This window comes from Xenopus tropicalis, chromosome 3 (genome assembly GCF_000004195.4).
Source record: "Xenopus tropicalis strain Nigerian chromosome 3, UCB_Xtro_10.0, whole genome shotgun sequence".
Lineage (NCBI taxonomy): Eukaryota > Metazoa > Chordata > Amphibia > Anura > Pipidae > Xenopus > Xenopus tropicalis.
The window spans coordinates 92075870-92102932 of record NC_030679.2 but is presented as its reverse complement, the minus strand read 5'-3'; the positions used below and the strand labels follow the sequence as shown (position 1 = coordinate 92102932).

The window sequence follows — 27063 nt, the reverse complement described above, 5'->3', positions numbered from 1 at the left end:
CAGGAAAAAAGTTTACTCATCAGTAATTTTAAATGTTGGGGCATAAGTCAAAATAAACTTTTCAATCATAATTCCAGAGAATTAAAGACTAAATACCTGGGTCTGTCCCTGAAAATGTGTATGTCATCAACTTTGCAGGTCACCTTGACAAACAAATTTGTTTAGGAAGGCACTCTCCTGCCAAGTTTTATTAGGGCACGTAGCCCATGAACAATTCTCTGTGCAACACAATGTGAACCTCACATCAGCTGACTGTATTATTGCAAGCTCTCACTACTTTCACAATATGTTCTTTACTTTTTGCAACTTTCTCCAAAGAAGGATAATGCTACAATATGATCTACTTTTATGTAATAATACATTTGATTTTTTTAAACACACTTTAAAGGGGGTCCATTATTTTTGTTACATTATTAGTTCATAACTAAGCTTATCTCTTTCATTCTCACTAATAATCAGCAACAGGCATTACAAATAACATTTTAGTAAATATTTATGAGCCATTTATAAAAAGGGTATTTTGTCTTGAGGCACAGACTCTCGAAGTGGCAACACATGGGTTGATTTAAGCTTCCCATTCAGCCCCTTCAGACTGAGTCAGCGGCTTACTTGTCTGTGTATATCTGGGCAAAATATGAAAGCAAGGGCCAAGGGCCAGACAATCACATCAGCCTAATATGGCTCACCTCAAGTACGCATATTGGGGAAAGATTTGCTTGAGCAGAAAAAACGAGCAGATCTTTCAATATACAGCCAGCTTGATCCTAAGGGTGAAGACACACGGAGCTACTAGTAGCTGCTACTTTTCCATGGCTACTAAACGGCAGAAAATACTCTGCCATAGACAATACTGAGAATTGCCTCTGCTAAAAGACATGTAGAAATAATTATCAGTAAATAATCAGCATTGTTTATTCCTGTAGCTGTGACAAGTAGCTGATACTAGTAGCTCCCTGTGTCTTCACCCTAAGGGGCCCATTCATTAAAACAAGAGTTCGAATCCCGAATGGGAAAAATTTGGATTGGATACGATAATTCCTGAAGATCGCAAAAATCACGAAAATGCTTATGAAAAAATCATATTAGTCACAATAATATCGTATTGGCAATCCGAAAGTCACAAAATTTTCGTACCGAACGATTGTAAACAATGGCAGAACCTTTCCGAATTTTTCACAAGCCTACGAAAAAGTTGCACGGGCGTAAGAAAAAGTCGCGCAAGCGCGAAAAAAGTCGGCAAAAATACGCTCGGAGCGTTCGTGTCTTAATAAATCTCCCCCTAAGTGTATCTAAAACACTGTCATATAGCAAGATATGCTGTGTGACAGAAAGATATCAGATTTCGTTAGATGTGTACCAGGAATTTGGTTCCCCAACAAAAAAGTGATAACTTTTAAAAAGTAGAGTTTAATATAATATTTTATTCACTGAAATAAGTTTTACTCTTACCAGAAAACAATGTCAACTATTGTATTAAACACTACTATGCCTCTAACCAAGAGCTAAATTAAATATAATATAAAGAGGTTAATGTATCCTCTTTCAGGGTTGGTGTCTTTGCAATTCCTACCATCTGGTATGGCCTGCTATTTCTCATGATATGTCAGTGGTAGCCATATTAGGTTTAGGTAAACAAGTACTTTTAGTGATATCAGCATAAGTTGAACTGGATTTGTAGGTGTTGGGTTCATGGGGAATCAGCAAGGGCAATCAGTGGACAGGACTAGAAGCAGGGTGAAGGGGATGAAAACAGAACTGTGTACTTTGACTGTAATTGACACATTCTAGAGTTGCCAACCCTTGTTATGAGGGAAATAATGATCTACTCCAGGTCTTTTTGAGACATTATTTAATGCTGGTTGACAGCTCTGACATTCTCTGGCATTGGAATATACATTTTTATAAATATTTGCATTTTTCCGACTTTTGTCCTGAGCCACCATTTTGCAAAGCTTTTACTCATGAACATATGACAGGAATAAATGCAATGCAAGTTTTTGCTATAACAGAAAGAAGTGTGGGAGTACAACAAACACAAAAGCAAACGTTTTCCAGGCCACCGCCAATCTGCGCACACTTGGGCCGTTGCCATTGCTTCTAGTGCACATACACACACAGAGCGGCGTACTGAAGTGGATCCGCTTCTCTCAGGCAGGTAGAAAAGCGCAGGGCTGAGAGAAGTGTAGATATGCTTCTGACCATGCCCTTAGTTTGCGCCTCACTGAAGCCAGAGTTATGGAATCCAGTACTCAAAACTGTACTGTTTTAATATACGATTATCCACTGGCACCTGAAAAAAAAAAATATATTTTTTTTTTAACTTTATTTTTTATAGTTTTTATTAGTACAGTAACTGTTGCTCCATGCATACTTTTAAATGATTACATATTGTTGAAGTGGGAGATATTTAAGGTCAAACCTCTTAACACTGAGTGATCCTATATTGTACTTTGTACTTCATAATAGCCCAAGATGAGGGGGCCCTACCGATAGATTTGTGAAGGAGAGAGACTTTCTCTGTTTAGTGCCCAGGTATCATCTTAAGATATAACTCAATCTTATTACTCAGTTGGTATTTGAGAACTTCATTGGTATGTACACGTAACTCCTATTTGGCTGTAAAAACAGGCAGTGCCAGCTAGAATAGGTTTAGAGCGTGGGGAACATAGGATTCAGTTGTAGTGCAACTACAACTGGTAGGTGCAGAGTAAAATAGCAAATAATGGACACCAGAAGGTTCTTGCTGATGAACAAATGATAACCTGGTTTATTGTCCCAGACAATTAGTTCACAGGGTTAGATCATACCCATGAAATGCAGAAAATAACAGTAGTACACTCTAGGGACAACAAGAGAGGATTCTCACTGGTTTATCCCACCTCTTTTCGAGACTGCGCAGGGTAAAGGCACCTGGTCAGCACTACACCACTATGGAGGGCAGTCTGGATAGATACCTCAGTCCTCAGGCTCTACGGAGTGTCTAACTGGTCCTCATTCATGGGGTACCTGCTCCCTGACTTCTCTAGAGTATAGATGGGTACTCTAGAGCAGGGCTGTCCAACTGGCGGCCCGCGACCCCCCCTCTGTGTGGCCCCCCACCTGTCTGGCTGCTTTGATAGATTACCTTTGTGTAAGATTTAAATGGTATCAGTACTGAGATTAACTGGCCCTGTAAACCCCCCTGTATTGTTTAAACATGTAATCAATTTTTAATCCCTGCATTGTTCACACCTAAGGCTCAGACTGTAAATACCCACATTGCTAACCTGTTCACACCTCTGTGCAGTGCCAGCAATGTGTCACTGTATGCTGTCTGTGTGTGCCATACTCTGCCTGCCCTACCCTGCCTGTGTGTGTCATACTCTCCCTGCCCTATACTGCCTGTGTGTGCTATATTCTTCCTGCCCTTCCCTGCCTGTGTGTGCCATACTCTGCCTGCATGTTCCATACTCTCCCTGCCCTATGCTGCCTGTGTGTGCCATACTCTGCCTGTCCTTTGCTGCCTTTGTGTGCCTTACTCTCCCTGCCCTATGCTGCCTGTGTGTTCCATACTCTGCCTGCCCTATGCTGCCTGTGGGTGCCATACACTGCCTACTCTAACCTGCCTGTGTGTGCCATACTCTTCCTGCCCTACCCTGCCTGTGTGTGCCATACTCTCCCTGCCCTGTGCTGCCTGTGTGTGCCATACACTGCCTACTCTACCCTGCCTGTGTGTGCCATACTCTGCCTGCCCTACCCTGCCTGTGTGTGCCATACTCTCCCTGCCCTATACTGCCTGTGTGTGCCATATTCTTCCTGCCCTCCCCTGCCTGTGTGTGCCATACTCTGCCTGCATGTTCCATACTCTCCCTGCCCTATGCTGCCTGTGTGTGCCATACTCTGCCTGTCGTTTGCTGCCTTTGTGTGCCTTACTCTCCCTGCCCTATGCTGCCTGTGTGTTCCATACTCTGCCTGCCCTATGCTGCCTGTGGGTGCCATACACTGCCTACTCTAACCTGCCTGTGTGTGCCATACTCTTCCTGCCCTACCCTGCCTGTGTGTGCCATACTCTCCCTGCCCTATGCTGCCTGTGTGTGCCATACACTGCCTACTCTACCCTGCCTGTGTGCCATACTCTGCCTGCCCTACCCTGCCTGTGTGTGCCATACTCTGCCTGCCCTATGCTGCCTGTGTGTGCCATACACTGCCTACTCTACCCTGCCTGTGTGTGCCATACTCTCCCTGCCCTATGCTGCCTGTGTGTGCCATACACTGCCTACTCTACCCTGCCTGTGTGTGCCATACTCTGCCTGCCCTACCCTGCCTGTGTGTGCCATACTCTCCCTGCCCTACCCTGCCTGTGTGTGCCATACTCTGCCTGCCCTATGCTGCCTGCGTGCACCATACTCTGCCTGCCCTACCCTGCTTGTGTGTGCCATACTCTGCCTGCCCTACCCTGCCTGTGTGTGCCGTACTCTGCCTGCCCTATGATGCCTGTATGTGCCATACTCTGCCTGCCCTATGATGCCTGTATGTGCCATACTCTGCCTGCCCTATGCTGCCTGGGTGAGCCATACTCTGCCTGCCCTATGCTGCCTGGGTGAGCCATACCCTATGCTACCTGTGGGAGGTGAACCTGGCAGGGGTTGGTCCTGGAAGATTGTTAGCAATGGAAATAGTAATTATATGGTCCCTAAGGGGTGTAATTATATGCTGGGGGTTGCTGTGCTATCCACAGGGGAGCAGGAGCCAGCATATGGATTTATGGGTGTGTTTTAATATGACTCTCAATAAAATTCTTTCACATGTGGATGAAGGGTGATATCCCTACAACAACCATTTTGGTTTTTGCTGTGCTATCACCATTAATGTGGGTATGGTCTTACAAGCTCTTGTGATAACATGGGTGTAGTTTAAAGTGGATGTGATTTAAAAAATGGGGAGTGGTCAAAGCTGTCTTCCATTATCGGCCCTCCACCACGTAGGCCAGAAAAATTCCATCCCTTGGTACCACAGAAGTTGGACAGCACTGCTCTAGGGTAAATGGCTTTACTGGGGCCCTGTTGATCCCAGGATCAGTGGACCTTCCACCTGAGACACCAGAGGCATCCAAAGAGAAAGACCCACCCCTTTGCTAAACACTATATTGGGAGTGCAAAGGGTGGAGTCAACCTGTAAACCAATAAGGCACATCTGCAAAACTATAAACTGGTACATGGGTCTTTGCCCAGTAACAGCATAAACTGGGAAGTTGTAGGGTTTAAACCAGTGGTTCTCAACCTTCCTAATGCCGAGACCCTTTAATACAGTTCCTCATGTTGTGGTGACCCCCAACTATAAAATTATTCCTAAAACCATCAGCAATATATGTTTTCCAATGGTCTTAGGCAACCTCTGTGAAAGGGTCTGTCAACCCCCAAAGGGGTCTCAACCCACAGGTTGAAAACTGCTGATTTACATATTCAATTTTATCCAGAACTAAAATATATATTTAATGCAAAGGATTTATATTAAATATTTCACCCGTGACATGGTCATGTGACTTACTTTTATGACCTGTAATGATCAGGGGTATAATCTCGTCTGAAAATATCTTAAAGATGTATATAAAAAAAGACAGTTTAACATAAACAGACTATTAAGTACATAACTGTATTTAACAGCACATCAAATATGTTTGGTAATCTTACTGGTCCTTTAAAACGAATTTAAGATGGCCTCCTAACACAATCTGACCCCTAGCAAAATGTGCAATTTCGTACTCTACCGGCAGTCTCCTGGAATTGTCAGATGATCACAGCTCGCTGGATATTGCGGCTTACATATACGCATGCGTGCTTTGCGGTTGAACACGCTCTCGGCGACTGATCCCTATTCTGCTCTCCGATTGGTTATTAAAAAAATGCGTCATACTTCTTAGTCTCAATCATTGTATGCCTCCGCGGTAAAATGTAAAAAAATAATCCGTTCGGGGGTCCTAAATATGTTGAATTCTGACCTTCTGTAGTTCGCATTGTTTATGAGTGTGTTAAGAGAATATAATAACGAGAAGTTATGGTATCTAGAGCACTAAAAGGGCAGAAGTAGCAGCTGCGTAGGGATCTGTGCGGCAGGTGTTGGGAGGGTTGTAACTGCGGGGGATCACCTTGTTCAGTACAGTTTGCCGGCATCTGTCAGACGGTTGGAGAGCAGTGCGGTTAGCGGAACTGTTTGCTGCTTTACGTAGATTGCACACAGGTAAATCCATATTGGGTTGTGTAACGATGAGCTTATGACAGGACTGCTGCTTGATTCTTATGCTGAAGAAAGCTACTTCCATTGAGCTACATAAATCCTTGTATTTTTAATTATCATGTTATTTAATTATCAGCTGCTATTAATGAATGCCTAAGTATATGCAATTCTGTAACCCGAGTGCCCCGTGTTTATAGCATTGTTAAATCAACGTTATACGAGATGTCTGATATATGTATATCGCATTCGTTTAGTGACGTTTGTGCGCGTTACCCAGCGATCCAGTGTTTCTAAATCAGGGCTCTGCGCAAAGCAAGGCTGCCTAGCTGCCGTACAGTCGTATCTCCCACATCCCAGTAACGATGCTGTAGGTGAGGCCGCAGATTGCACGGCCTAAAACTAAAATGTCAGCTATCTCATCAGCTGCTCCATCACTCGTTGCTATAGTGAATTGAATTAGATACTGTGACAATAGGGTGGGGCTGACACGTCTGTCCTCTTTGACCTTGGTCAAATGTTCACTATTACATTGCAAACACTTAGCTTGCAGCATCTGGCATCATCCTGACTGGCTAATAAGCAGTATCTATCTACCTGCATGGAAACAATACTGAAAGGCGCTCATTGTAAATATAGTGCAAAGATACAACTAACATTGCTTAAGATGCTTTTTCATTTTTTGCCAGAGCACCTGTTTTAATATCTGAGATTAATTTAGCAAATTATTAATGAGCTATATACCGGTATATCGTTTTCAAATTGCTTTAAATAACAATCTGATAAAGGTAGCAAAAATTGGCACCCTTTGGTCCTTTTTCTACATTGCAGCATCCAAATCCTTCCTTTTTTAAATGTTTATCAGTTTGCTTTTGCTTTTTCAGCATTGTTGCAAGAGTCAGCAGAACAGTGGATGGAAAGGGACAGGCAAATACTACTTTTGCTAGCCACAGCATTTACAAATAAGTCTAAATCATTAAAAAATGTTTGTTAAATAAACATTTTAAAGTTGATTAGAATTACTCTTTCCTAATGCAACAAAAAAAGGAACAATTCACCCTTTTTCCCCGCCTAACCGCTTTGATCCTGCCCAGTGACATCCATTGCTTCCCCCTGTCTGTGTGCACACGGGACAGTTTTTTGGCACAAGAATGTGAAGCTATGCTTTTTCAGATAGGGAATTGGCGCAGAGGTAAAAATGCAGTGTGGCACTACCCATAATTATATGATTTAATATTAGCTGTAGGGGAATGCATCCTCTAGAATGGTTTTTTCCCCCTCTGACAGTTATAACACTCCAGACACAAAGCAAAATGTTATTGCTTATCCCACCAGTACAACACTTTTGATCTCTCTTTTGCACTTCATTAATATGGACTTTTGAAGCAACTGTTAACCTTCAACCTTTGTTTAAGTATACTGTGTGACTTCTCACCTTTTGGCATCAGTCGCTCTTGTCAATGTCAGGCTGTTTCAAATGTCAGTGCCTTTCCTATGTGGCATAGTGTTGCATGAATGACCCTTCTGCTATGAAGGAGCTAATTTAGGCCTTACCATTTGCTGCATCCCAGGTCGCAAGGAGTTGGCGAGATCTGGGGGTTGGATAGATTTAGATGTTTCTATATTAAGAGTGGTTCAAAAAAAGATTTACAGTGTTTTTTTTTTTTTTAAGGGTGTCTTAAGTTGGAGCTTTGGGTCAGCAGCTGAGCTATTCTAGTAATGCTCATTATATAGGTCAACAACTGCCTGGTTTATTGCCCTTTACCACTAACAAAAGTGGGACACCCTGTATCAAAGGGCTTTGGCCAGACCCCCCCCCCCCCCCCCATAATTTGTCTTAACCTCACAGCCCATGCTCACAGTACAAGATTTTTAAGAAGATTACAGCGGCTGGTGCTGTCTATTTCTATAGCTGGACTAAGGCCGATAGTAAGTGGCTATTGTGTGACGCACACCCTTTTATTTGCATTGGTGAGTGCTGACTACTAGTTTCAAGGCAGATACCTCCCATACACGCTACTGAATAGTCATAAATGTATGTATTTGCTTTATAATAGTAATCCTTTTACATTATCTTCCCCCCTAAAATAAAATATTTTTTCAAAGGTTTGTTATAATGCTCAATGGGATGGCAAGTTTTACAGCCGTTTCCCTGCTACACATTCCCCCCCCAATAAAATGTAATGCAGATACATGTCATATCCTCTTAGGCTTGCCATGCTGTGCAATGCAACGGAATAGCTGAGTAATATCCCGTTACAAAACTTAAGTTGTTTTAGAGGAGGGAGGAAACTTTGCTTAGTTAGTCATGGTGTGGGATGGACAGATTTGAATGTGGCAGACAGGAGTTTCCAATTGCTCAGATGGCAATTGAGGTGCAGCTTTAGAAAATGTTGCTTCACAGAATAGTTTATAAAGTAGCACTGATGCATTTAATATTCATCTGGCAAGTTCTAGCAGCCATAGATATATGTACTTTACCTGAAAGATGTTAAATATAGTCAGGAGTAATTCTAGCAGGCAGGATAAAATAATTTGCCCACAATTTGGTTTCCCTTTTATTTTTTTTCAATCATTTCAACCAATCTTACCCATTCATTACAAGGTATATTATAATTAGCAAATCGTAACTATTTTACTATTTACAATATGCATTTCTGCTTGTATGCTAGCTCTACGCAAAGGCAGAATCAGCTTGTTAAACATCAGCTTGTGTATCCCTGAAGTTATGGCACAAATATCTAATTGTGGAATAAAGCTAATTCCATTGTTCTACCCCATTCACACATGTGCATTGTGCTCCCTCTGTGGCTGGGTGCCACAATGCACAGGCATATCTTCTGAATATTCTGAGCTAAAGCTGTGTGTTGGGCTCTAGTGATTTTCTTTAAAAGTTTATCTTGTTCGTACATGCTTTGCAGAGATCATATTTAATGAGTGCTTTAGATTTACAAGTATTTTCCTGCATTTTCCTTTTTTTTTTTTTTTTTTTTTTTTTAAGACGTGCCGTATAAGAATAAAAAATTGTTTGTGTCAAAGTGGATTTCACTGCGTTTTTGAGATTTAAGGCTTTTTGTGTGTGTTTTTATATTTAACCCTTTCACCCTTTTAGCTTCACATTTCATTAAAAGTGATATCGCTTGAAATCATACATATTCTGGCTCCTTCTGTTAATAATACTACAAACCAGTGAAATCTGCACTGCGTCTGTGAAACAATGACTGTTTTAATAATTAGTTATTATATTGGGAGTTTGGGAGTGATGCTAACCTCTTCATGCAAAATAAATAGGGCTAGACTTTTGTAGCGCTTTCAGGCTGACATGTTCAGCAGCACGTATGGTCTGGGGCTTAGTCTAAGGGAGGAGCCTGATTGGTGGCATGTTCCGTGTAAAGGGGGGCTGGATTGTGCTGCACATGAGTTGCTCATAAGGGCAGTGGTCCAAGCCGGTGAGCACAGTCTCACTCAGGAAAGCAAGCTGGAAAAGCAGCCTTGTCAGGTACTTTCTACGTATATCTTTGTCATCTGTGTGTGGGTTTTCATGTCTTCTGGAAATACCTTTGCGAATACAGTTGCATTCACTGTAAGCTGATGTATATGGTAGACATTATTTATGCCTTAAAGTGATACTGACACTAAAAACCTACTTGCATGTTGCTAATTTTCCACTGATGTGGCTGCTTTTGTAAGTAATTGTTACTTAAAGTTCCTAAACCTGACTGTTTTGCTAGCATGACTGTCCCTTCTCAGCCTGTCAGTTACAGCTTCTAATGCTAATGAACTACTGTGGAACAAATATGGCAGCCCCCTCATAGAGGAACAAGGGTGATCAGATAGGTTATGGTAAGGCATCAGGCAAATACTTTTATGGCAAGATGATAAAGCGCCTGCACGGACAGTGTAATGATAATTGTAAAACAAGGTTTATTTCTGGTGTCAGTATCTCTTTAATATACAATGTAGCTGAAATGTTTGAATACTGTGGAAAAGTGTTTAAATTATTTCCTCTCTTTTATAGAAGATTTATGGAATATTAAATTAGTATTGATCTTCAAGCTAGTGTTCCATGTGTAAGTGTTATTTAAGAGTGAGAAAACACACTCAAAAACCCAGCGCTTCTTGGTGAAAGTCCGTGTTTTATATTGAATATTCAATGTAGTGAAGACCGTAATCACGTGCTGCTTCCTCTTAGTGTCAGCTCCCCTTTAGATGAGCCTCAAAAAGTGTATGTGTGAATTTCAGTGGAAGCGCATAAAAATAAAATAAAACAAAACTGAATTTCCATTGAAATTCACGCATACAGTGTTCCATGTGTGTTTTTTAAATTTAATTAACAAAAAAAATTCTGAAAACATATAAGCGTTTAGTGTAGCCTGCAGTGGTACCTAGTGTTTTACCGGAAGATGAACCGTTATGCAAAACTCTCCACACTTTCTGATACAGTTAATGATGAGTTAAAGAATCCTGTGTGTTACAATAAAGCTTAGCTACAGAGATGTATTCTACAGGGAGAAAGTTTCTCAAAACCAGATTAGATATATGAAATACTGCTACACTGCTGTTTTACACCACAAATCTCACTCCAACCTTAAAGATAGGATTTAAGGAGTATCAGAACAGAAAATAGACATTTTACCTTAATCTCATCCCAACTGGCCTTCAGACTGGGCCTCTCATCTATGTCTTTGGGTACGGTCTGGCAGTTACAGTATCAGATTCCCTACTTATATGTTCTAATTCCCTTTACTCTTTGGCAAAGTGGAAAGGAAAAATATATTGGTATGCTCACAGACCTCACTCAAATGAGCCAGTTAAAGTATCTACACTAGATTCGTACTCTGGCACACTGGGACTGCTCTGAAACAGTTAAACAGCCAACACCAGTCGAACAGCACCCACAAAGCACCCTCCCTCCTGTGACATTAGGTGCTGTGGCCTACTCTTATCTCTCAGGTGGTAAAGCTGTTAGGGGACATACGTTTGCTGCTGGGAAGCACAATAGAAATATGGGTGGTGACAGTCCCTGGTGTGAATTTGATCAGCACAAGTACTACTAGTTTAGAGCTTGGTGTAGCAGCTCTTATTTCCAGTTTTCCTTAACCCACTGTTCTTCCCTTCCTCTTTGCCCAGCCCATCTCACTTCATCTTGTCAGCTATCGTCTGGTAAATCTGCCACCTTTGTTCTTCTGTTCTGACTTCCTAATAATCCCTTTACCACATATATCGAGATTTACCTTCATTCAGATCATGATAAATACTATCTGATAGAGGTCATTTGAACTGAAGATATGGGTATGGGACCTAGCGTTTTCCGAATAAGCGATCTTTCTGTAATTTAGATCTCCATAACTTAAATCTGCTAAAAATCATTTAAATATTGAATAAACCCAATAGGATTGTTTTGCCTCCAATAAGGATTAATTATATCTTAGTTGGCATCTAGTACAAGGTACTGTTTTATTATTACAGAGAAAAAGGAAATAATTAAAAAAAAAAATTGAATTATTTGCTTATAATGGAGTCTGAGAGATGGCCTTTCTGTAATTCGGAACTTTGTGGATAACTGGTTTCCGGATAAGGGATCCCATACCTGTACTTAGATTAGTTTAGTTACATCTAGTTGGTCAACTAACCGTTGCAGGTTTCATTTAGACAAAGAGGTAGGTTTAAAAAAATATATATAAATAAATAAATTCATCAAATTCAACCTAACACTGTTACTAGAGTTTTTCTGCAAGTTGAGTTGCCTTTTAGACTTAGAGTGGTAAGGTTGGATACTTCCCACTACTCTGCCACATCACCACGTTGGCCAGTGCCTCTGCCACGTCATAACACTTCCACTTTACCATCCCCTCTGACTGTGTAGCCCCTCCATAATTTTAATGCATGCCCACTACACTACATTACCTCTTTGACTGCTGTTTACCTCCTCCACATCACAAACCCGTTTAATTAGTCTTTATTGCCAGGAGTTTAAGTGCGAAGACACACAGAGCTACTAAGTAGCAGTTACTTGTCGTGGCTACTAAAATAGACAGTGCTGATCGTTTACTGATAATTGTCTCTATGTGTTTTAGCAGAGGCAGTTCTTAGTATTGTTTATGGGTATTTTCTGGTGTTAAATAGCTGTGAAAAAGTAGCTGCTACTAGTAGCTCCCTATAAAGGGAGCTTCTAAATGTCTTCAGGCAAAAGTAATAACTTCCTGTGTGAGTGTGCTTGTTCTAACTTTCACTGCCAGCAATGTTCCTCAAATGCAGCTACCAACTGGCAAGCAATGGTTGAATATGTTTTGCTTTTTCAGTTTAGGGGTATTCTCTGGGAGCAATAGTTTGGTTACCTAGGGAAACTGTATATTGTTTGTTTCAGGACAAACTAAGCTTTTTTTTTTTTTTTTTTTTTTTAAAGCTTGTGATTTTGGTTTAAATCCACTTTTTATACAAAAAAAAAAAGACGAAATCATAGTATATAAATGATCAATATTTGGTATAATATGGTATAAGTCTACAAAAAAAAAACTAAAACAAATGATTCTTTTTCTACCAACATAGATTTGAAATAGTTACCATCAGGTACAAGGTTCTGTTAGTATTAAAGGAAATCATTTTTATAATTTTTGGTGCATAATAATAGATCCTGTGTTTATATATTTTCTGCTGATTTCTTTGCTGTGTGTCATTCAGTGTTGTGCTAATGAATTTTTCTAAAAAAAAAAAAAAAAGTATTTAGAGAATTAGAAAATTTCATTTAGTAGTTTTTTGTTCATGAATACAAACTTTTTTTAATCATTTTTATTTCTCTTTTATAGGTCAACATGTCTGAGGCAGGTAGTGCTTTCATTCAGACCCAGCAGCTGCATGCTGCCATGGCAGACACCTTCTTGGAGCACATGTGCCGTCTGGACATAGACTCTGAGCCAATTGTGGCACGTAACACTGGCATTATCTGCACTATTGGTACGTGTATACGAAGCATGGTGATATATTCTGAATACCAGGCTATTGAGCTGTGAAATATGTCATCATGAAAGATGTTTTAATTGACAGTACTGAAAGCAGTATGTCTTTTTACATTTTGATATGCGTGACTAAACACACAATTTTTCCAGATAAAAGTCAACATTTTTACAAAGTGACATTTGCATAATCTGAGGGCTGAAATATAATTTGTAAATCTAATATACAAAATAAAGATTTTGAAGTTTAAGCCAATGTATTTTAGAGTGATTTGCCCATGCTGTTTTGTGACCATTAATTGTATAGAAATTTTTCGGCAACATTTATTGTATGTACTGCACAGTCATAAATCTCCTCTCCCTTTCTAGGCCCAGCCTCCCGTTCTGTGGAAATACTAAAGGAGATGATAAAATCTGGAATGAATATTGCTCGTCTGAACTTTTCCCATGGAACACATGAGGTGAGCACAATTAAGACACTCCCCATATATATATAAAAACATTTACATATGGACATGAGTACCCAACTTACTATGCTACACATAGCTATTACTAAGGGAGAGACCATTTGTCATACTCAAGTTTAAAAGAATTAAAGGGAATGAAAAGTATTCTTAAAGTTGATCTAACACAAACTATAAAAATATGTTGGTAAATTATATACTCTGAATAAATTTGTATATGCAGCACTATACATTTTAAAAATCCAAACAAGAGAAACAAAAAATAAATATATACACTTACATGTGCCATGTGTTTCACTGTAGAGCTTACAATCAAAGTATTGGGTAACCTACAGGCTTATTTAAAATGTATTCAACATTATGCTTTCCTGTTAAGCCAAGATATATTTATATAACCTATATAGCAGTGATCCCAAACCAGTGGCTGCTGAGCAACATGTTGCTCTCAGTGCCCAAACCAGGTAGTTATTTTTAAATTCCTGACTTGGTGGCAAGTTTTGGTTGAATAAATACAAGTTTTTCTACCAAATAAAGCCTCCTATAAGCTGATAGTGTGCATAAAGGCTACCTAATAGCCAATCTTAGCCCTTATTTGGCACCTCCATTAACTTTTATGATGCTTGTGTTGTCTTTTTACATTTGACTGTGGCTCACTAGTAAGAAAGGTTATGGACCCCTGCTGTACAGGAAGGTAGCTTGAGTATTACTGGTGCGTCTTAGTAGCTTTAGTATTAGTGGTGTCTTAAAACAAATAAAGGTATAAGATCCATTATCCAAAATTGTACCTGGGCTTTTTCAGATAAGGGTCTTTCTGTAATTTGTAACTTCATACCTTCTAAAAAAAAAAAAAAAATGTAAGCAATAAATAAACCCAATTGTATTGTTTTGCCCCCAATGAGGGTTAATTATACCTTAGGATCAAGTACAAGGTACTGTTTTATAATTACAGAAAAAATGGGAATCATTTTTAAAAAATGTTAATAATTTGATTAAAATAGAGTCTATGGCAGATGACCTCCCTGTAATTATTATTAACACTTATTTATAAAGTGCCAACATATTCCGCAGCGCTGTACAATGGGTTTCATAAATTGAACATACAGAGTAACATATAAAGCAACCAATAACTGATACAAGAGGTGAAGAGGGCCCTGCCCAAAAGAGCTTGCAATCTACAAGATTTGGAGCTTTCTGTAATTTGGAGCTTTGGTGTTTGCAAACCTTTGATCTGATCTGTTCCACTAAGGTAGCATAGATTCATTTTTTTACCATGCTTGCATGGTAGTTGTAGTTTAGTTTTTAAACAATAATTATACCCAGTAGGATTGTTTTGCTCCCAAAAATGGTTAATTATATCTGTTAGGATCAAGTACAAGGTACTGTTTTATTACAGAAAAAAAGGAAATCGTTTTAAAATGGGTCCCATACATGTATATTAAAATATTTCAGTTTACCAATAAGTTATGATCATTATATCATTTTACTTATTATTCTGTTTTCTTTCAGTACCATGCTGGCACAATTAAAAATGTACGTGAAGCCACCGAGAGCTTTTCTTCCAATCCCATTCACTACCGGCCTGTGGCAGTGGCCTTGGACACAAAGGGACCAGAAATCCGCACTGGTCTCATCAAAGGAGTAAGTATCCAACAGACGTTTAAGACTGACATTCCCAAGTATTTTCTGTAAAATAACCTTTCCCTGATTTCTCTTTGCAGAGTGGTACAGCAGAAGTGGAGCTCAAAAAGGGAGCAACCTTGCGTATCACTCTTGATGATGCCTTCCAGGAAAAGTGTGATGAGAATATACTGTGGGTGGATTACAAAAACCTTACAAAAGTGGTGAAACCTGGCAGCAAGATCTATGTGGATGATGGACTTATTTCCTTGCTTGTTAAAGAGACTGGTTAGTGTTTTATGCAGATACACCACTAAAGATTTAGTAAAATAAAGCCTAGCTATTTATAGTATTTTTCTTTATGGGTTGTGAGTTTGTGTTATTCCTGTTACAACAGTTTCCATTTATGACTCTTTATTTCCAACTGACCATAGCCCTGCTAATGTCATCATACACCATGAACTGTTAGGACATGCACCCTTTAATCTCCTTTTATGGGGATTGTGACTGACCACCGATTGTGGTTGTTTGGGGGAGGAGTGGAATACTTATTCTTGCAGCCAAAAAAAACTATTGCTCTGTGAGGCTACACTGTTTTCTAATTTAAAGTTAATTACAAAGTTGAATTACCCCTTTAAAGCCACAGTGTTTGCCATTCACTTCAGTGGGAAGTGATCAGTTATAAAAGAAAATGACAGTTACATAAATTCAGAAACTGCAACTCAACCACTTATCAGCAATAAATCTCCTATTTTATATAGGGGAGGTTTTAATGTTATTATGCTCTAGAGATGTGAATGACATTTGACCCATTTTATTTCCTGTGTAAGAACAATTATTCTACACAGATTATCTGTCAGTGGCTATGTAACCTATGCATTTTTTGTTGTTTTTTTTTGCTCCATTTAGATTGAATGGCTGTTCCCATGGCTACACAGCAGCTTATTTATATAAACTGAACTAGTGCTTCTGAAGCATATACAGTTTTTACCAATGCAGGGTACTATCTATACATATATATATATAAAAAGGTCCCAAAAGGGACCGAAACGTCGGTTGTACATGCAATTATAATACACAAAAGATTTTTTGAAACACAAAGACCCTTGGTGCTGGCTGTTTTATTTTGATATAGATATATAGATATATAGATATAGATATATAGATATAGATATATATATATCTAGATATAGATATATATCTATCTATATATATATCTATATCTCATGAAATAATCCATGGCCGGCACACCCTTAAAATTAAAAAAAAATTTTATTGAAAACTCATTGTTTAAAAACAATGAGTTTTCAATAAAATTTTTTTTGAATTTTAAGGGTGTGCCGGCCATGGATTATTTCATGCTAAATACTCAGATTTTGGCTGTGCACCCCACAGAATACTAAAAGCCTTGGAGTGCAGACACCATCAGGACTATATATATATATATATATATATATATATATATATATATATATATATATATATATATATATATATATATATATATATATATATATATTGTAATATGCAAATACAAACATTTGCACTAATGTTTTGGAATAGCTATTAAAACATCCTGGTTTTTCAAGATAGGTACAACAATGCACTATTAGTGATAGGGCAGCATTCACTTAAGTGAATTTAAGGCCTGCTTTTTTTTTTTATATATTACAAGGAGTTTCGTACTTAATAACACACTTTAGTAGGACTGCACTTCTCTTAAACTTTACATTTTGTCTTAAATTAATTTAACATACATATTGGGGCCTTATATATATTTTGTATTTGCATATACCCTGACTGTCTTCTGTTTTTACTTCAGGTGCAGACTTCTGCTTGACTGAGGTTGAGAACGGGGGCATGTTAGGAAGCAAGAAGGGAGTGAACCTCCCTGGGGCAGCTGTGGATTTGCCTGCCGTATCTACAAAAGATATCCAAGATCTGCAGTTTGGTGTGGAGCAAAATGTTGACATGGTTTTTGCTTCTTTTATCCGAAAGGCAGCAGATGTACATGCAGTGAGGAAAGTTCTTGGAGAGAAAGGCAAAAACATCAAGATTATCAGCAAAATTGAAAACCATGAGGGCGTGCGCAGGTATGTTTAAATAAATAAATATAATGGCCATTTTTTTTTTTCATAGGTTTTTATTTTGCATTTTTATCATAAAGACAATACATACATTTTAACATTTATAAACATCATGCTGTTTTACATCATGTTGTCCTGAGTTTTGTGTATACAATAGCACATATAATAACATTTACATTCAGTCTGGTCTGGGGTGATGGTCCTTACGATGGGGAGCCTTCGGGGGCATTGTGGGGGGGAGTGGTTTAGTCAGTGGCATCTATCCAGCTCCTCCAGATTTTTTCGTACTTCTGGGGTCACCCCCTGTTAATATACGTGAGTTGGAGCAGGGGAAGTACTGTTCTAGTAAGATTTAGGGGAGGGGGGTGCTTGAGCCATCCAGTGTAGTAGTATACATTTTCTAGCATAGAACAGTAAATTGTAAAAAAAGATTTCTCGTGCGGATTGTTGGGGTGAGGTCGTCGACCACTCCCAATAGGCAGACCTTGGGTATTGGGTTGTTTGGGAGGGAAGTTTTATCTTGGATGTAACCCATTACTTGTGCCCAGTAGGATTGGATGGTTTGGCATTGCCAAAGGAGGTGTATATAGTTTGCCTCCGGGGATTGCATTTCGGGCACTGGGATGACTCACGCCTGTTCATACGATACAGTCTCAGGGGGGGTTAGGTGGAGTCTGCGTATGATCTTAAATTGTATCAGTCTGTCTCTGGTTGAGACAAGGTAGTCTTAGCCCTTGTCAGTGGCCTCATCCCAGTCGTCTTTATCTATCTCTGTGAAGTCTCTGTGCCACATTATGTAGACTGTACTAAATGGAGACTTAACTCTCGACAGGAGGAGTGCATATAGCGTTGTAATTAGTTTTTTTTGGTTGAGGGGCTTCGGAGGGTTAGTTCTATGTTGGAGGTGGTGAGAAGTAATACCGTTTCCCCAAATTGTGCCTGGAGGGCATGTCGTAATTGGAAGTATGAGTACCATGGGAGAATTGCTTGGGTTTGTGAGTGTTTGAATTGGTCTCTTGGTGTCAGAGTACCTTCTACTAGTATGTCTCCCAGTGTGCATAATGGTCATTTTTATATAGATAGGTTCTATTTTGCATTTGCAAAACAAGTAAAATGAATGTTCCAACATTTTATTTTAGTGGGTTTTTTTTTTAAATAGCAATGAGGTGGTTGGTTAGCAAGTAAACTGGCCTGTTGGTCTAGCATATATGCAGTTTCTGTAAAGTTCTAATATTGTAAATTGTAGGAATATCATACTCTATACAGCACAGTTTCAAACAGGTAGCAGCCAAAAATTGTTAAATTTTACAGCTCCAATGGGGCAGACTTGGAAGGATTTAGTGTTTTGTGTATGCATTTTTAAATCTGACCAAAAAACGTAGTAGAGAAGTCTCCCTGTCTACCCTATAGGTTTGATGAGATTCTAGAAGCAAGTGATGGTATAATGGTGGCACGTGGTGACCTTGGTATTGAGATCCCTGCTGAAAAAGTCTTCCTGGCCCAGAAGATGATGATTGGACGATGCAATCGTGCTGGCAAACCTGTGATCTGTGCCACTCAGGTAGCAATGATTCATTTTATGCCATGCTTTCATGGTAGTTGTGTTTTTCATTTTGTCATTTAATAAATATAATGCTATACAATGCTTATCTCAACCCACAGATGCTGGAAAGCATGATTAAAAAGCCTCGTCCAACACGCGCTGAAGGTAGCGATGTGGCCAATGCTGTACTGGATGGGGCTGACTGTATAATGTTGTCAGGGGAGACTGCAAAGGGAGACTACCCACTGGAGGCTGTCCGCATGCAGCATGCTGTGAGTATCTTGCCAGGCCACCCAGTTCTTTACACTCACTCGCTCACTCAGCAGTTGTATTTGGGCAGGCTCATATTAGATTCTGTAACACCTGTATTTTTTTTTTTTAGAGACACTACAAAACATGTAATGTTGAAGTTATTACACATATTGACAACAAATGTGTCTATATACAGATAAATACACACTAATATATCTAAATATTGTGTAGTTGCATACAGTTTAGTTGTGTGTTGTTGTTATTTGGGTTGGTTGTGGTTGATTTTTGGCATGAGCTGCCCTTAGTTGCTTGCTGTGAGCTTTGCGCAATTAGAAGTTCTCTGCGAATTTTAAGTGCCCCCACAATGGCTAATGGCAAATGTTTTGCAGCACTTATGTCTTCCCTTCCTTTTGTCTCCCTGTGCTTGACCATTGGCCAGTAGCCTTCACTACCAGCTTTAAAACACCAGCATAATTGATAGGGGCCAGATTCTGGTGATCAGTATTAGTTGAGGTATGCTTTGTTCGACTAGGGCCATCTTTTATCTTCTATTAAAGCATTTTGTGCTGAAAACTTAAGGTCCTGACACTAGTTGCATTCCTTGAGCAGCAGACCTCCAAACAGCACACGCCTGCTATTTTCCTACTATGTTTCCACATATAAATTTTAATCTCTGAACTATTAAATATACCATAAGCAAGTATCATTCAAGCCCCTCAAATTCCAGGCTGTAAGCTGCCAGATGAAAAGTTTGGAAAACATGGCTCAGGGTATGCAAAGTCTTTTTGCAGATGCTTAGTACATGCGCTTGCAGAGAAATTGCACAGCCTTGCACTTTCAGCTATCTTTCCCTTCCTTCTATTTCCCTTCTGCTATGCTGCCTGAGTGTGTTTCTTATTGGAGAGTAAAATGATGTATGTTAACTTTAGGGCCAAATTTCTGGTATAACTTCCACAGAGAAGAATATGCCTGCACATAAATTCTACTTTTTAAATTTGGGCTCAAGTAGTATTTCAGCAGGAGTATGTGTTCCACACTAACATATGTGTAGTCCCTGTCCTGGAGACACAACTGTATTATTTATTGTGCTTACTGAGTTAGGAACTTGGAAACCAATTGCGTTCAGTTGAGTTACATCATTTTTTTTACTGTCCGTTTTTCTCCAATATTATCACTTGCTTTGTTATGCATCGCAAATGACCCAAGAAAGTTATTTTTGTAAACAATGGCAAAATCATATCGAAATATAGTTACATGGAAAACTGTATTTTTACATCTGATATAATGCTAGCATTAGCCATTTTCAGTCCCACAAATCTGAACCAAGAAAAATTAAACTGAATTAAGACAGAATTTACTTGTCTACAAAGGGAAAGGCAAAGGGCTCCAAATCCAATAAAGGAGAATTAAACACATTTCACTTCCCATTTATTACAACATTTACATGAGGCTAGGGGCTGTTGCATGAATTTGGACCATAAATACCTTTTAATTCATGCTGCCTAAACCTTTTGCTACCTTTTAATTTGTTTTAGGAAGCTTTAATTTCTGTACCCCAGGCAAACAAGTAAGGGGACAGTGACTATCACTTGTGGTCCTGGGAAGAGAGGGCAAGCACATGAGTTACAAAATAGACTGCTTTGCTTCAATGTGAAGCACAAACAGCAGTTCATTGGGACTGAATAAGCAACTTTGTTTTAGTTGCTTCCATGAAACAAGCAATTGGTTTCTTTGCTGCATCCCCTTAAATGGATGTGCATGAGACGCAACAATTCTGTAATTACATTTATAGTAGAGTTTTAACAAAGAGTTTGGCCATACAGCTGCACTCTCAGGTGGGAGGGGCATTTTGTATTTTCCCATTTACATTTTGGGTTCACAACAAGTCCCTTTTCCCCTCTACCAAATTACAGTACCCCCCCCCCCTTCTTCCCTTAAGGAAAAGTGTGTGTGTGGTGTTGTGCAGGGGGTGGAAGTTTATTCAAGCTGACTGATTTTGCTGTGTTGGATTCCTAGTCACCAGGCTACATGGCTTTTTCTTCAACTTGCACTACAAAGTAAAATGTGGCTCAAGTATTGGATCTCTTTCCCAGTAAATTGATATCTCCCATTTTAAGCAAATAATTAGTTATATTAAAATGATTTCCCTTTACTCTGTAGTAATAAAACACTACTTTGTACTTGGTCCCAAGTTGGCATAAATCCATACTGTTGGCAAGAAGAAAAATCCAAAAACTTTTTTTTTTTTTATTAGAAGTTACAAAAACCCTTATCTGAAGTCCCAAGCATTCTGGATAATAAATCCTATACCTTTTATTGCCATTTTTTGTTATGGGAAATGCAAGGGACGGCACATTTTCATTGACAGCTTTATATTTGGGTCAGAATTCAAATGTACCATTAACCATTACCTGCTTCAATTTTTTCTTCAGTTGCTGGTGTAAACCGTAGGCATTGACCCAATGTAGTTAATGTTCTGTGCATAATTTTTGGCATATGTAACTAAGCTCCTAACAGATGGTGTAGGTTTGTTTTTTTTTTGCCTTACCTGGGTGGAAAACCTGTTTTGGCCATATAAGCATGGTGACTAAGGATGTGTGCCTTTTTTGTTTTTCCTTGCTTTTCTTTTTTTGTATGCTGTGGAAATCTTCCTAAGCAATCTACCTTTGCCCACTAACCAGTTACTCTTCATAATTGGTGTAGAGAATCACTCTCCTGTATTTTCTGTCTTTGGTTTGTGTCCCCTTTCTTTTCCTATGCTGTTTTCCTGGTTGTCCTCCCCTCCGGCCCACAGATTGCTCTGGAGGCCGAGGCTGCTGCATTTCATCGTCAGCTCTTCGAGGAACTTTTCCGTGCCACTGCTAGCTCAAAGGACCCAGCGGAAGCAATGGCTCTAGGCGCAGTGGAGGCATCTTTTAAATGCTTAGCAAGTGCGCTCATAGTGATGACAGAGTCTGGCAGGTAGGGCTGCGAAACGCCCCCATGCTTATAATCGCGGCTTCTTGTGCTTCCTCCCTTACAAGCTGGTGCAGGTCAAAAGTATGAGTGTTGGTCAAGTAATTTCAGGTTAGGCAGGTAATGTGGAAAGGAAACAGAAGCCTGACTCATGAATGTCTCCCATCCCATCCTCTTCCTCCTCCACTTTCATTCGCTTATGCCCCTTTCCCAAAAATGGGCATTTGTGGTACTTCCCACCCAACCAATGGTAGATTGCACGAGAGGCAGAAGCAGCCATTTTCCACCGGCAGTTGTTTGAGGAACTGAGACGTGTGTCCCCACTGACCCGTGATCCCACAGAAGCGACTGCTGTTGGAGCAGTAGAGTCATCATTCAAATGCTCCAGTGGAGCCATCATCGTGCTTACTAAATCTGGCAGGTAGGCAAAAGGAGTAGATCACTGCTATATGAATAATGGATCCAAACTGGGTAAGGTACCAAAGTAATTTTTTTTTTTTTTTTAAAGCCCCATGTCTGTATATTATACTTAGTTCTATTTGTACCTTTACAAGCCCTATACAGACAAAGCAATGTGTTTAATAAACAAAGGGTATGTTCCTCTTAAAGATGATTATTAAATTGGTTGGGGTGTTGCTTTGAAAAAAAAAAAGTTGCACATTTTGCTTTAGAGTTCTGTACCAGCCCATGGCAATCACAGCCCTTTAGCAGACAAGATCTGTGCCTCTAAAGTTGCCCCCAGTAGCTCCCCATCTTATTTTCTGCGATTCACTGCACATGCTCTGTGCTGCTGTCAGTTACTGAGCTTAGGTACTGACTCACAATATACCATTTATATAAAATATAAATGTCATGATATAAGGTTGAGTAGTAATACAGGAAATTACTACTTGGCAGCCTTAAAAGCAGTGCATCAGACTTTCATAATCGGCCTTGTAGCATCTGCTTATATTACAGGCAAATGTCATATTCTGCTTGACAATTTGTAAACCTTATATTCTGCTTGACGATTTGCGACGACCCCTAAGCTTAGCTTCCCAACAGCTGCCCAGAGCGCACTGAGCATGTGACTGACACTGCTAACAAAATCCTAGATAAGGAGCTCTTGCGATAACTGTAAAGGCCTGGAACATTGCTGCTATAGAGATGGTGAACCTTTTGGGATGGTGCAGTAAGTTCAGTATATAATATATGGCATTTTTAGGGTTTAGCTTCCTTTTAAGTAAACTGTGCTTAACCCTGTAGGGCGAAGACACACGGAGGTACTTAGTAACGGCTACTTTTAACTGCAACCAAACGCCAGAAAATACCCTGCCAGACAATACTGAGAATTACCTCTGCTAAAACACACAAACAATTATCAGTAAATGATCAGCATTGTCTATTTTATTAGCCACAAAAAAGTAGCTGCTTCTAGTAGCTCTGTGTGCCTTCATCCATAGAGCGAGGGTCCTTCTACTGCTATCAGCTACTAGCATTTTCTTTGCAAGCAATCCTAAAATAGTGTTTATTAGCCTAGTCTCTACATGCCTATATGTTCAGTGGTACATCCATAGTAGTGGTTCCCAAATTGTTTTGCCTGCCCCCAATGTTGTTCATAACATCTTAGCTTTTGTTTTCTAACTTGTAGGTGACCGTTCAAATCTAACTGCTGATATGTCCCTTAGTGCAAGATTTAGTTTAATTCATTTTCACTCTCCTACTGACTCACAGAAGGTCAGTTATGGTACGACTTAAGAGTGAACATTTATTTTCTGACTTCATGGTACAGTCGAAAAATTAGGAGATATATATGTCGCCTTGTTATGAATCGAGGAAGGTCCTGACCAAATATTGGACCTCAATTTGAACTAGCTGCAACAATAACTAAGTCTTAGGGCCATTGTTTTCAGTAACCGCATAAGAGAATATTATCATAAACTGGGTTTGCTTTAAATTGAATTCAATCATCAAAATAATTTCGATTAAAGAAAACTACTTAAACTGGCCATACACGCACCGATATTCTGTACATGTATGGCGCATCGGCGAGATGACCAATATTGCAAAAGCTTCGGATATCTGTCATCTTGTCCATTGGATGGGACAAAAGATTTTGATTGGGCCCTGTTGAAGGCGCCCAAGCAAAATCTGCGTTAAGGGCTGAATTGTCTGGTTCTGTCTCCGTATCTGAAGATTCAGCCCTGAATGTCAGTGGAGGGAACAAATTGGTACTAGTATGGCCACATTTATGGTACTAACTGGCTAACATGTAGGCATATATTTGAGCATGTCTCCAAAAATGGGTCTTTTAATCACATGTGTTATACATGTTTTTAATTATTTTTGAAGGCTGCATTTATTGATGAATAAGCTCCATTTTCAAAAAGGCAAACTGTAACTTTGACTCTAAATATTACTTCATGTTGAAATCGCATTCAAAGTTAAGGTTAACGAAGTAAGGTTACCTTAACAGATTGCCTCTACTGAAAGCAGTGGGGCGAGGCTCTTGGCTGTAGTGGAAGATTAGCAGGGCAAGCTTTGGCAGCATAAAATGTGCTTCTCCCATTTCAAGTGACCTTTCTCTTGTGAATCTCACTCTGTGACCTTACCGTTGCTGGTATTAATAGCTGAGGGTAAGCGGATTCACTTTGAACAGTTTTCAGTGTGTAGAATAGCCAATGAACCTCTTCCTCTTACGCTTACTATGTGCATCTAGACTATCTGAAATCATTTACTCATGTTCATATTATTTCTTATTGTTTTATGTTATGTCTCCTTATAGGTCTGCACATTTAGTATCTCGGTACCGCCCACGCGCACCCATCATTGCTGTGACTCGTAATGGGCAGACAGCACGTCAGGCACATCTCTACCGTGGCATTTTTCCTGTCCTCTATAGAGAAGCAGTGCATGAGGCATGGGCTGAGGATGTTGATATGAGGGTCAACTTTGCAATGGACATTGGTAAGACAAGGCAACACTTTAGTATTTTCGCTACCTTATAGTCCTTATTTGCCCAAATCTCATAACTTTGCCAGCTCAGTTTTGCTCCTTTGAACTCATAGCAATTACAGACGATTTTGTGGCCACCATATTTGATTTTCAACGGACATTCTCTGGGGCTGACACCAATTTGTAGCGCATGATTTACAGGGGAAAAAAGTTAAACAGGCATATTTTTATTTTTTTTATTTTTACTTTTTTTTTTTGGCAAATGTTTCTTAATTTATTGTGCTTGAATTGTTTTATAATTTAAAAATGTTTGTAGTGATGAGCAAAGCTTTGGGTGCTTGTAAGTTCTGCATATTCTTTGTATTTAAGACAACATAACTGATACCATGTTATTATCTTCCCTGCTAGGCAAAGCCCGTGGCTTTTTCAAGAGTGGGGATGTTGTGATCGTACTCACTGGCTGGCGGCCAGGCTCTGGTTTCACCAACACCATGCGTGTGGTTCCAGTGCCTTAATCTGAGAACCTGCTAACAAAACTCCAAATCTGTTGTCCCCTTTTTTCTGCACTCATCACCTTGCAGATATAAACTCTGAAGGCCAGATTATATACCCTTTATTTGTGGCATTGAGAGAGACATTAGTGTTTGTGCGCAGCACGGAATTCCATTGTTCCATTGCTTATTACACTCCCTGTGTTAGTCGGTTATTGCAAGTGCTGCCCACATATACATGGAAAGATGTGTAGCAATATCTGTAATTACACTCCTTTCTCAGCCCTTCACTTGTGCAAGAAATTGCCTTGGATGTGCAGTAAGTTTGCTCCTTATCTCTGGTCCGAGCAGCTGCGTAGTTTGTTTTGCTTGTGGTTAGGGGAAGGCTTTGTGTTGTCTTCATCCTGTCTGAGATGCACTGAGTTTAGTGTTAATAAATCAATGCTTATGCAGCCTCTTTGTGTGTGTTTTTTTTTTATTTTCCAGAAGGAATGAAATAATATTTCTTAGACATTTATAAAGTACGTTAGGCTGGAAAAAAAGGCAAATGCCTGTAAAGCTCAGCCAGTCAGATGTTTGTTTTCATTGTTCAACTTGCAGCTGGCTGAAAAAAAACTAATCACTGATTGGTTGCTATGGGTTACTGCCCAAGTGTTTATAAATGATCCCCACTGCCTGTAGACTGCCTTAATTACACCCCTGGTCAGAGCTGGACATCAGCTGAGAACCACCCATCCATGAACAACCATCCATTCAAGCATAGTTTTGCCACCCTTGCTAACACAGGACAAGGGACCTGTTAATATTTCAGGCCAGGAGAATAGGCTGTTTTTATCTTGGAGTTTTTGTATAAAGGCACTTGCCAACCTTTTTTTTTTTTTTTTTTAAATAAACATTTTGTGCTCTTAGGGTGAAGACACACACAACTACTTTGTAGCAGCTACTAAACGCCAGACAATACACTGCCATAGACAATACTGAGAATTGCCTGTGTGTCTTTACAGGTACAGGAGCTCAAAACAAAGATATGTAGAATTTGTATCCTTTGTTTTGCTTAAGTTCTTCTTTAGTTTACCTACTCCCTTCATAATGTCGAATTTTGCCAACAGTATGTAATCAAGTCTCTCTTAGCGCTCTATAACTGCAATCTGCAACCAGTCAAATTTGTAGGAGCTTCCACCACTGACCTTGCTATAACAATCTATAATGAACAGGCCAGTAGGAAGAATTTGTCACCCAGTTAAATAAAGATAGTGGCCACTTACTTAGGTTTGAATGAAGTATGGCAAAGAAAAGGAGGGCATAAGCAAAAAAAGTATAGTGTTTCAGGAAAGGAACATCATCTCTACATTTGAGCAGTAGGTTTAACTTAACCCTCCTCTTTTGAAAGTAGCATTTATGTTTTTCCCTTGAAGAAGGTTAATGTGCTACTTTCTTTTCTCTTCATTTGCCTAGAAAACACAGGTGGAGAGAACTGTATGCCATGTGTGACTGTGGCCTTAGGTTATTTTTATGCAAATGAGCTTCACATGGTCATAACATCTGCCCCAGGAAAAA

General features: G+C 39.5%; 1 protein-coding gene and 1 long non-coding RNA gene across 5 annotated transcripts; one reads left to right on the top strand and one right to left on the bottom strand.

The window, feature by feature from the left end:
- Positions 1–1401: 1401 nt before the first annotated feature.
- LOC116409759 lies at positions 1402–5897 on the bottom strand. The gene is made up of 2 exons (XR_004222021.1): positions 5747–5897; positions 1402–2290 (listed from the first exon to the last, which is right to left on the bottom strand). It is a non-coding gene; the product is annotated as an uncharacterized LOC116409759 (long non-coding RNA).
- Positions 5898–6099: 202 nt separating this feature from the next.
- Positions 6100–25963, top strand: pkm (pyruvate kinase M1/2). 4 transcript variants are annotated; one of them, NM_001016470.3, is made up of 11 exons: positions 6100–6216; positions 13017–13164; positions 13533–13624; positions 15134–15265; positions 15346–15532; positions 17067–17337; positions 18742–18892; positions 18994–19146; positions 22336–22502; positions 24846–25027; positions 25424–25963. In NM_001016470.3, exons 2-11 carry the CDS (start codon positions 13023–13025, stop codon positions 25528–25530), a joined length of 1584 nt encoding a protein of 527 aa, NP_001016470.1. In that variant the 5' UTR covers positions 6100–6216; positions 13017–13022; the 3' UTR covers positions 25531–25963. The 4 variants fall into 4 exon arrangements, with proteins under 4 accessions (NP_001016470.1, NP_001072532.1, XP_012822050.1 ...); NM_001079064.2 differs by lacking the exon at positions 22336–22502 and adding an exon at positions 21921–22087; XM_012966596.3 differs by lacking the exons at positions 6100–6216; positions 22336–22502 and adding exons at positions 9605–9709; positions 21921–22087.
- The last annotated feature ends 1100 nt before the right edge of the window (positions 25964–27063 follow it).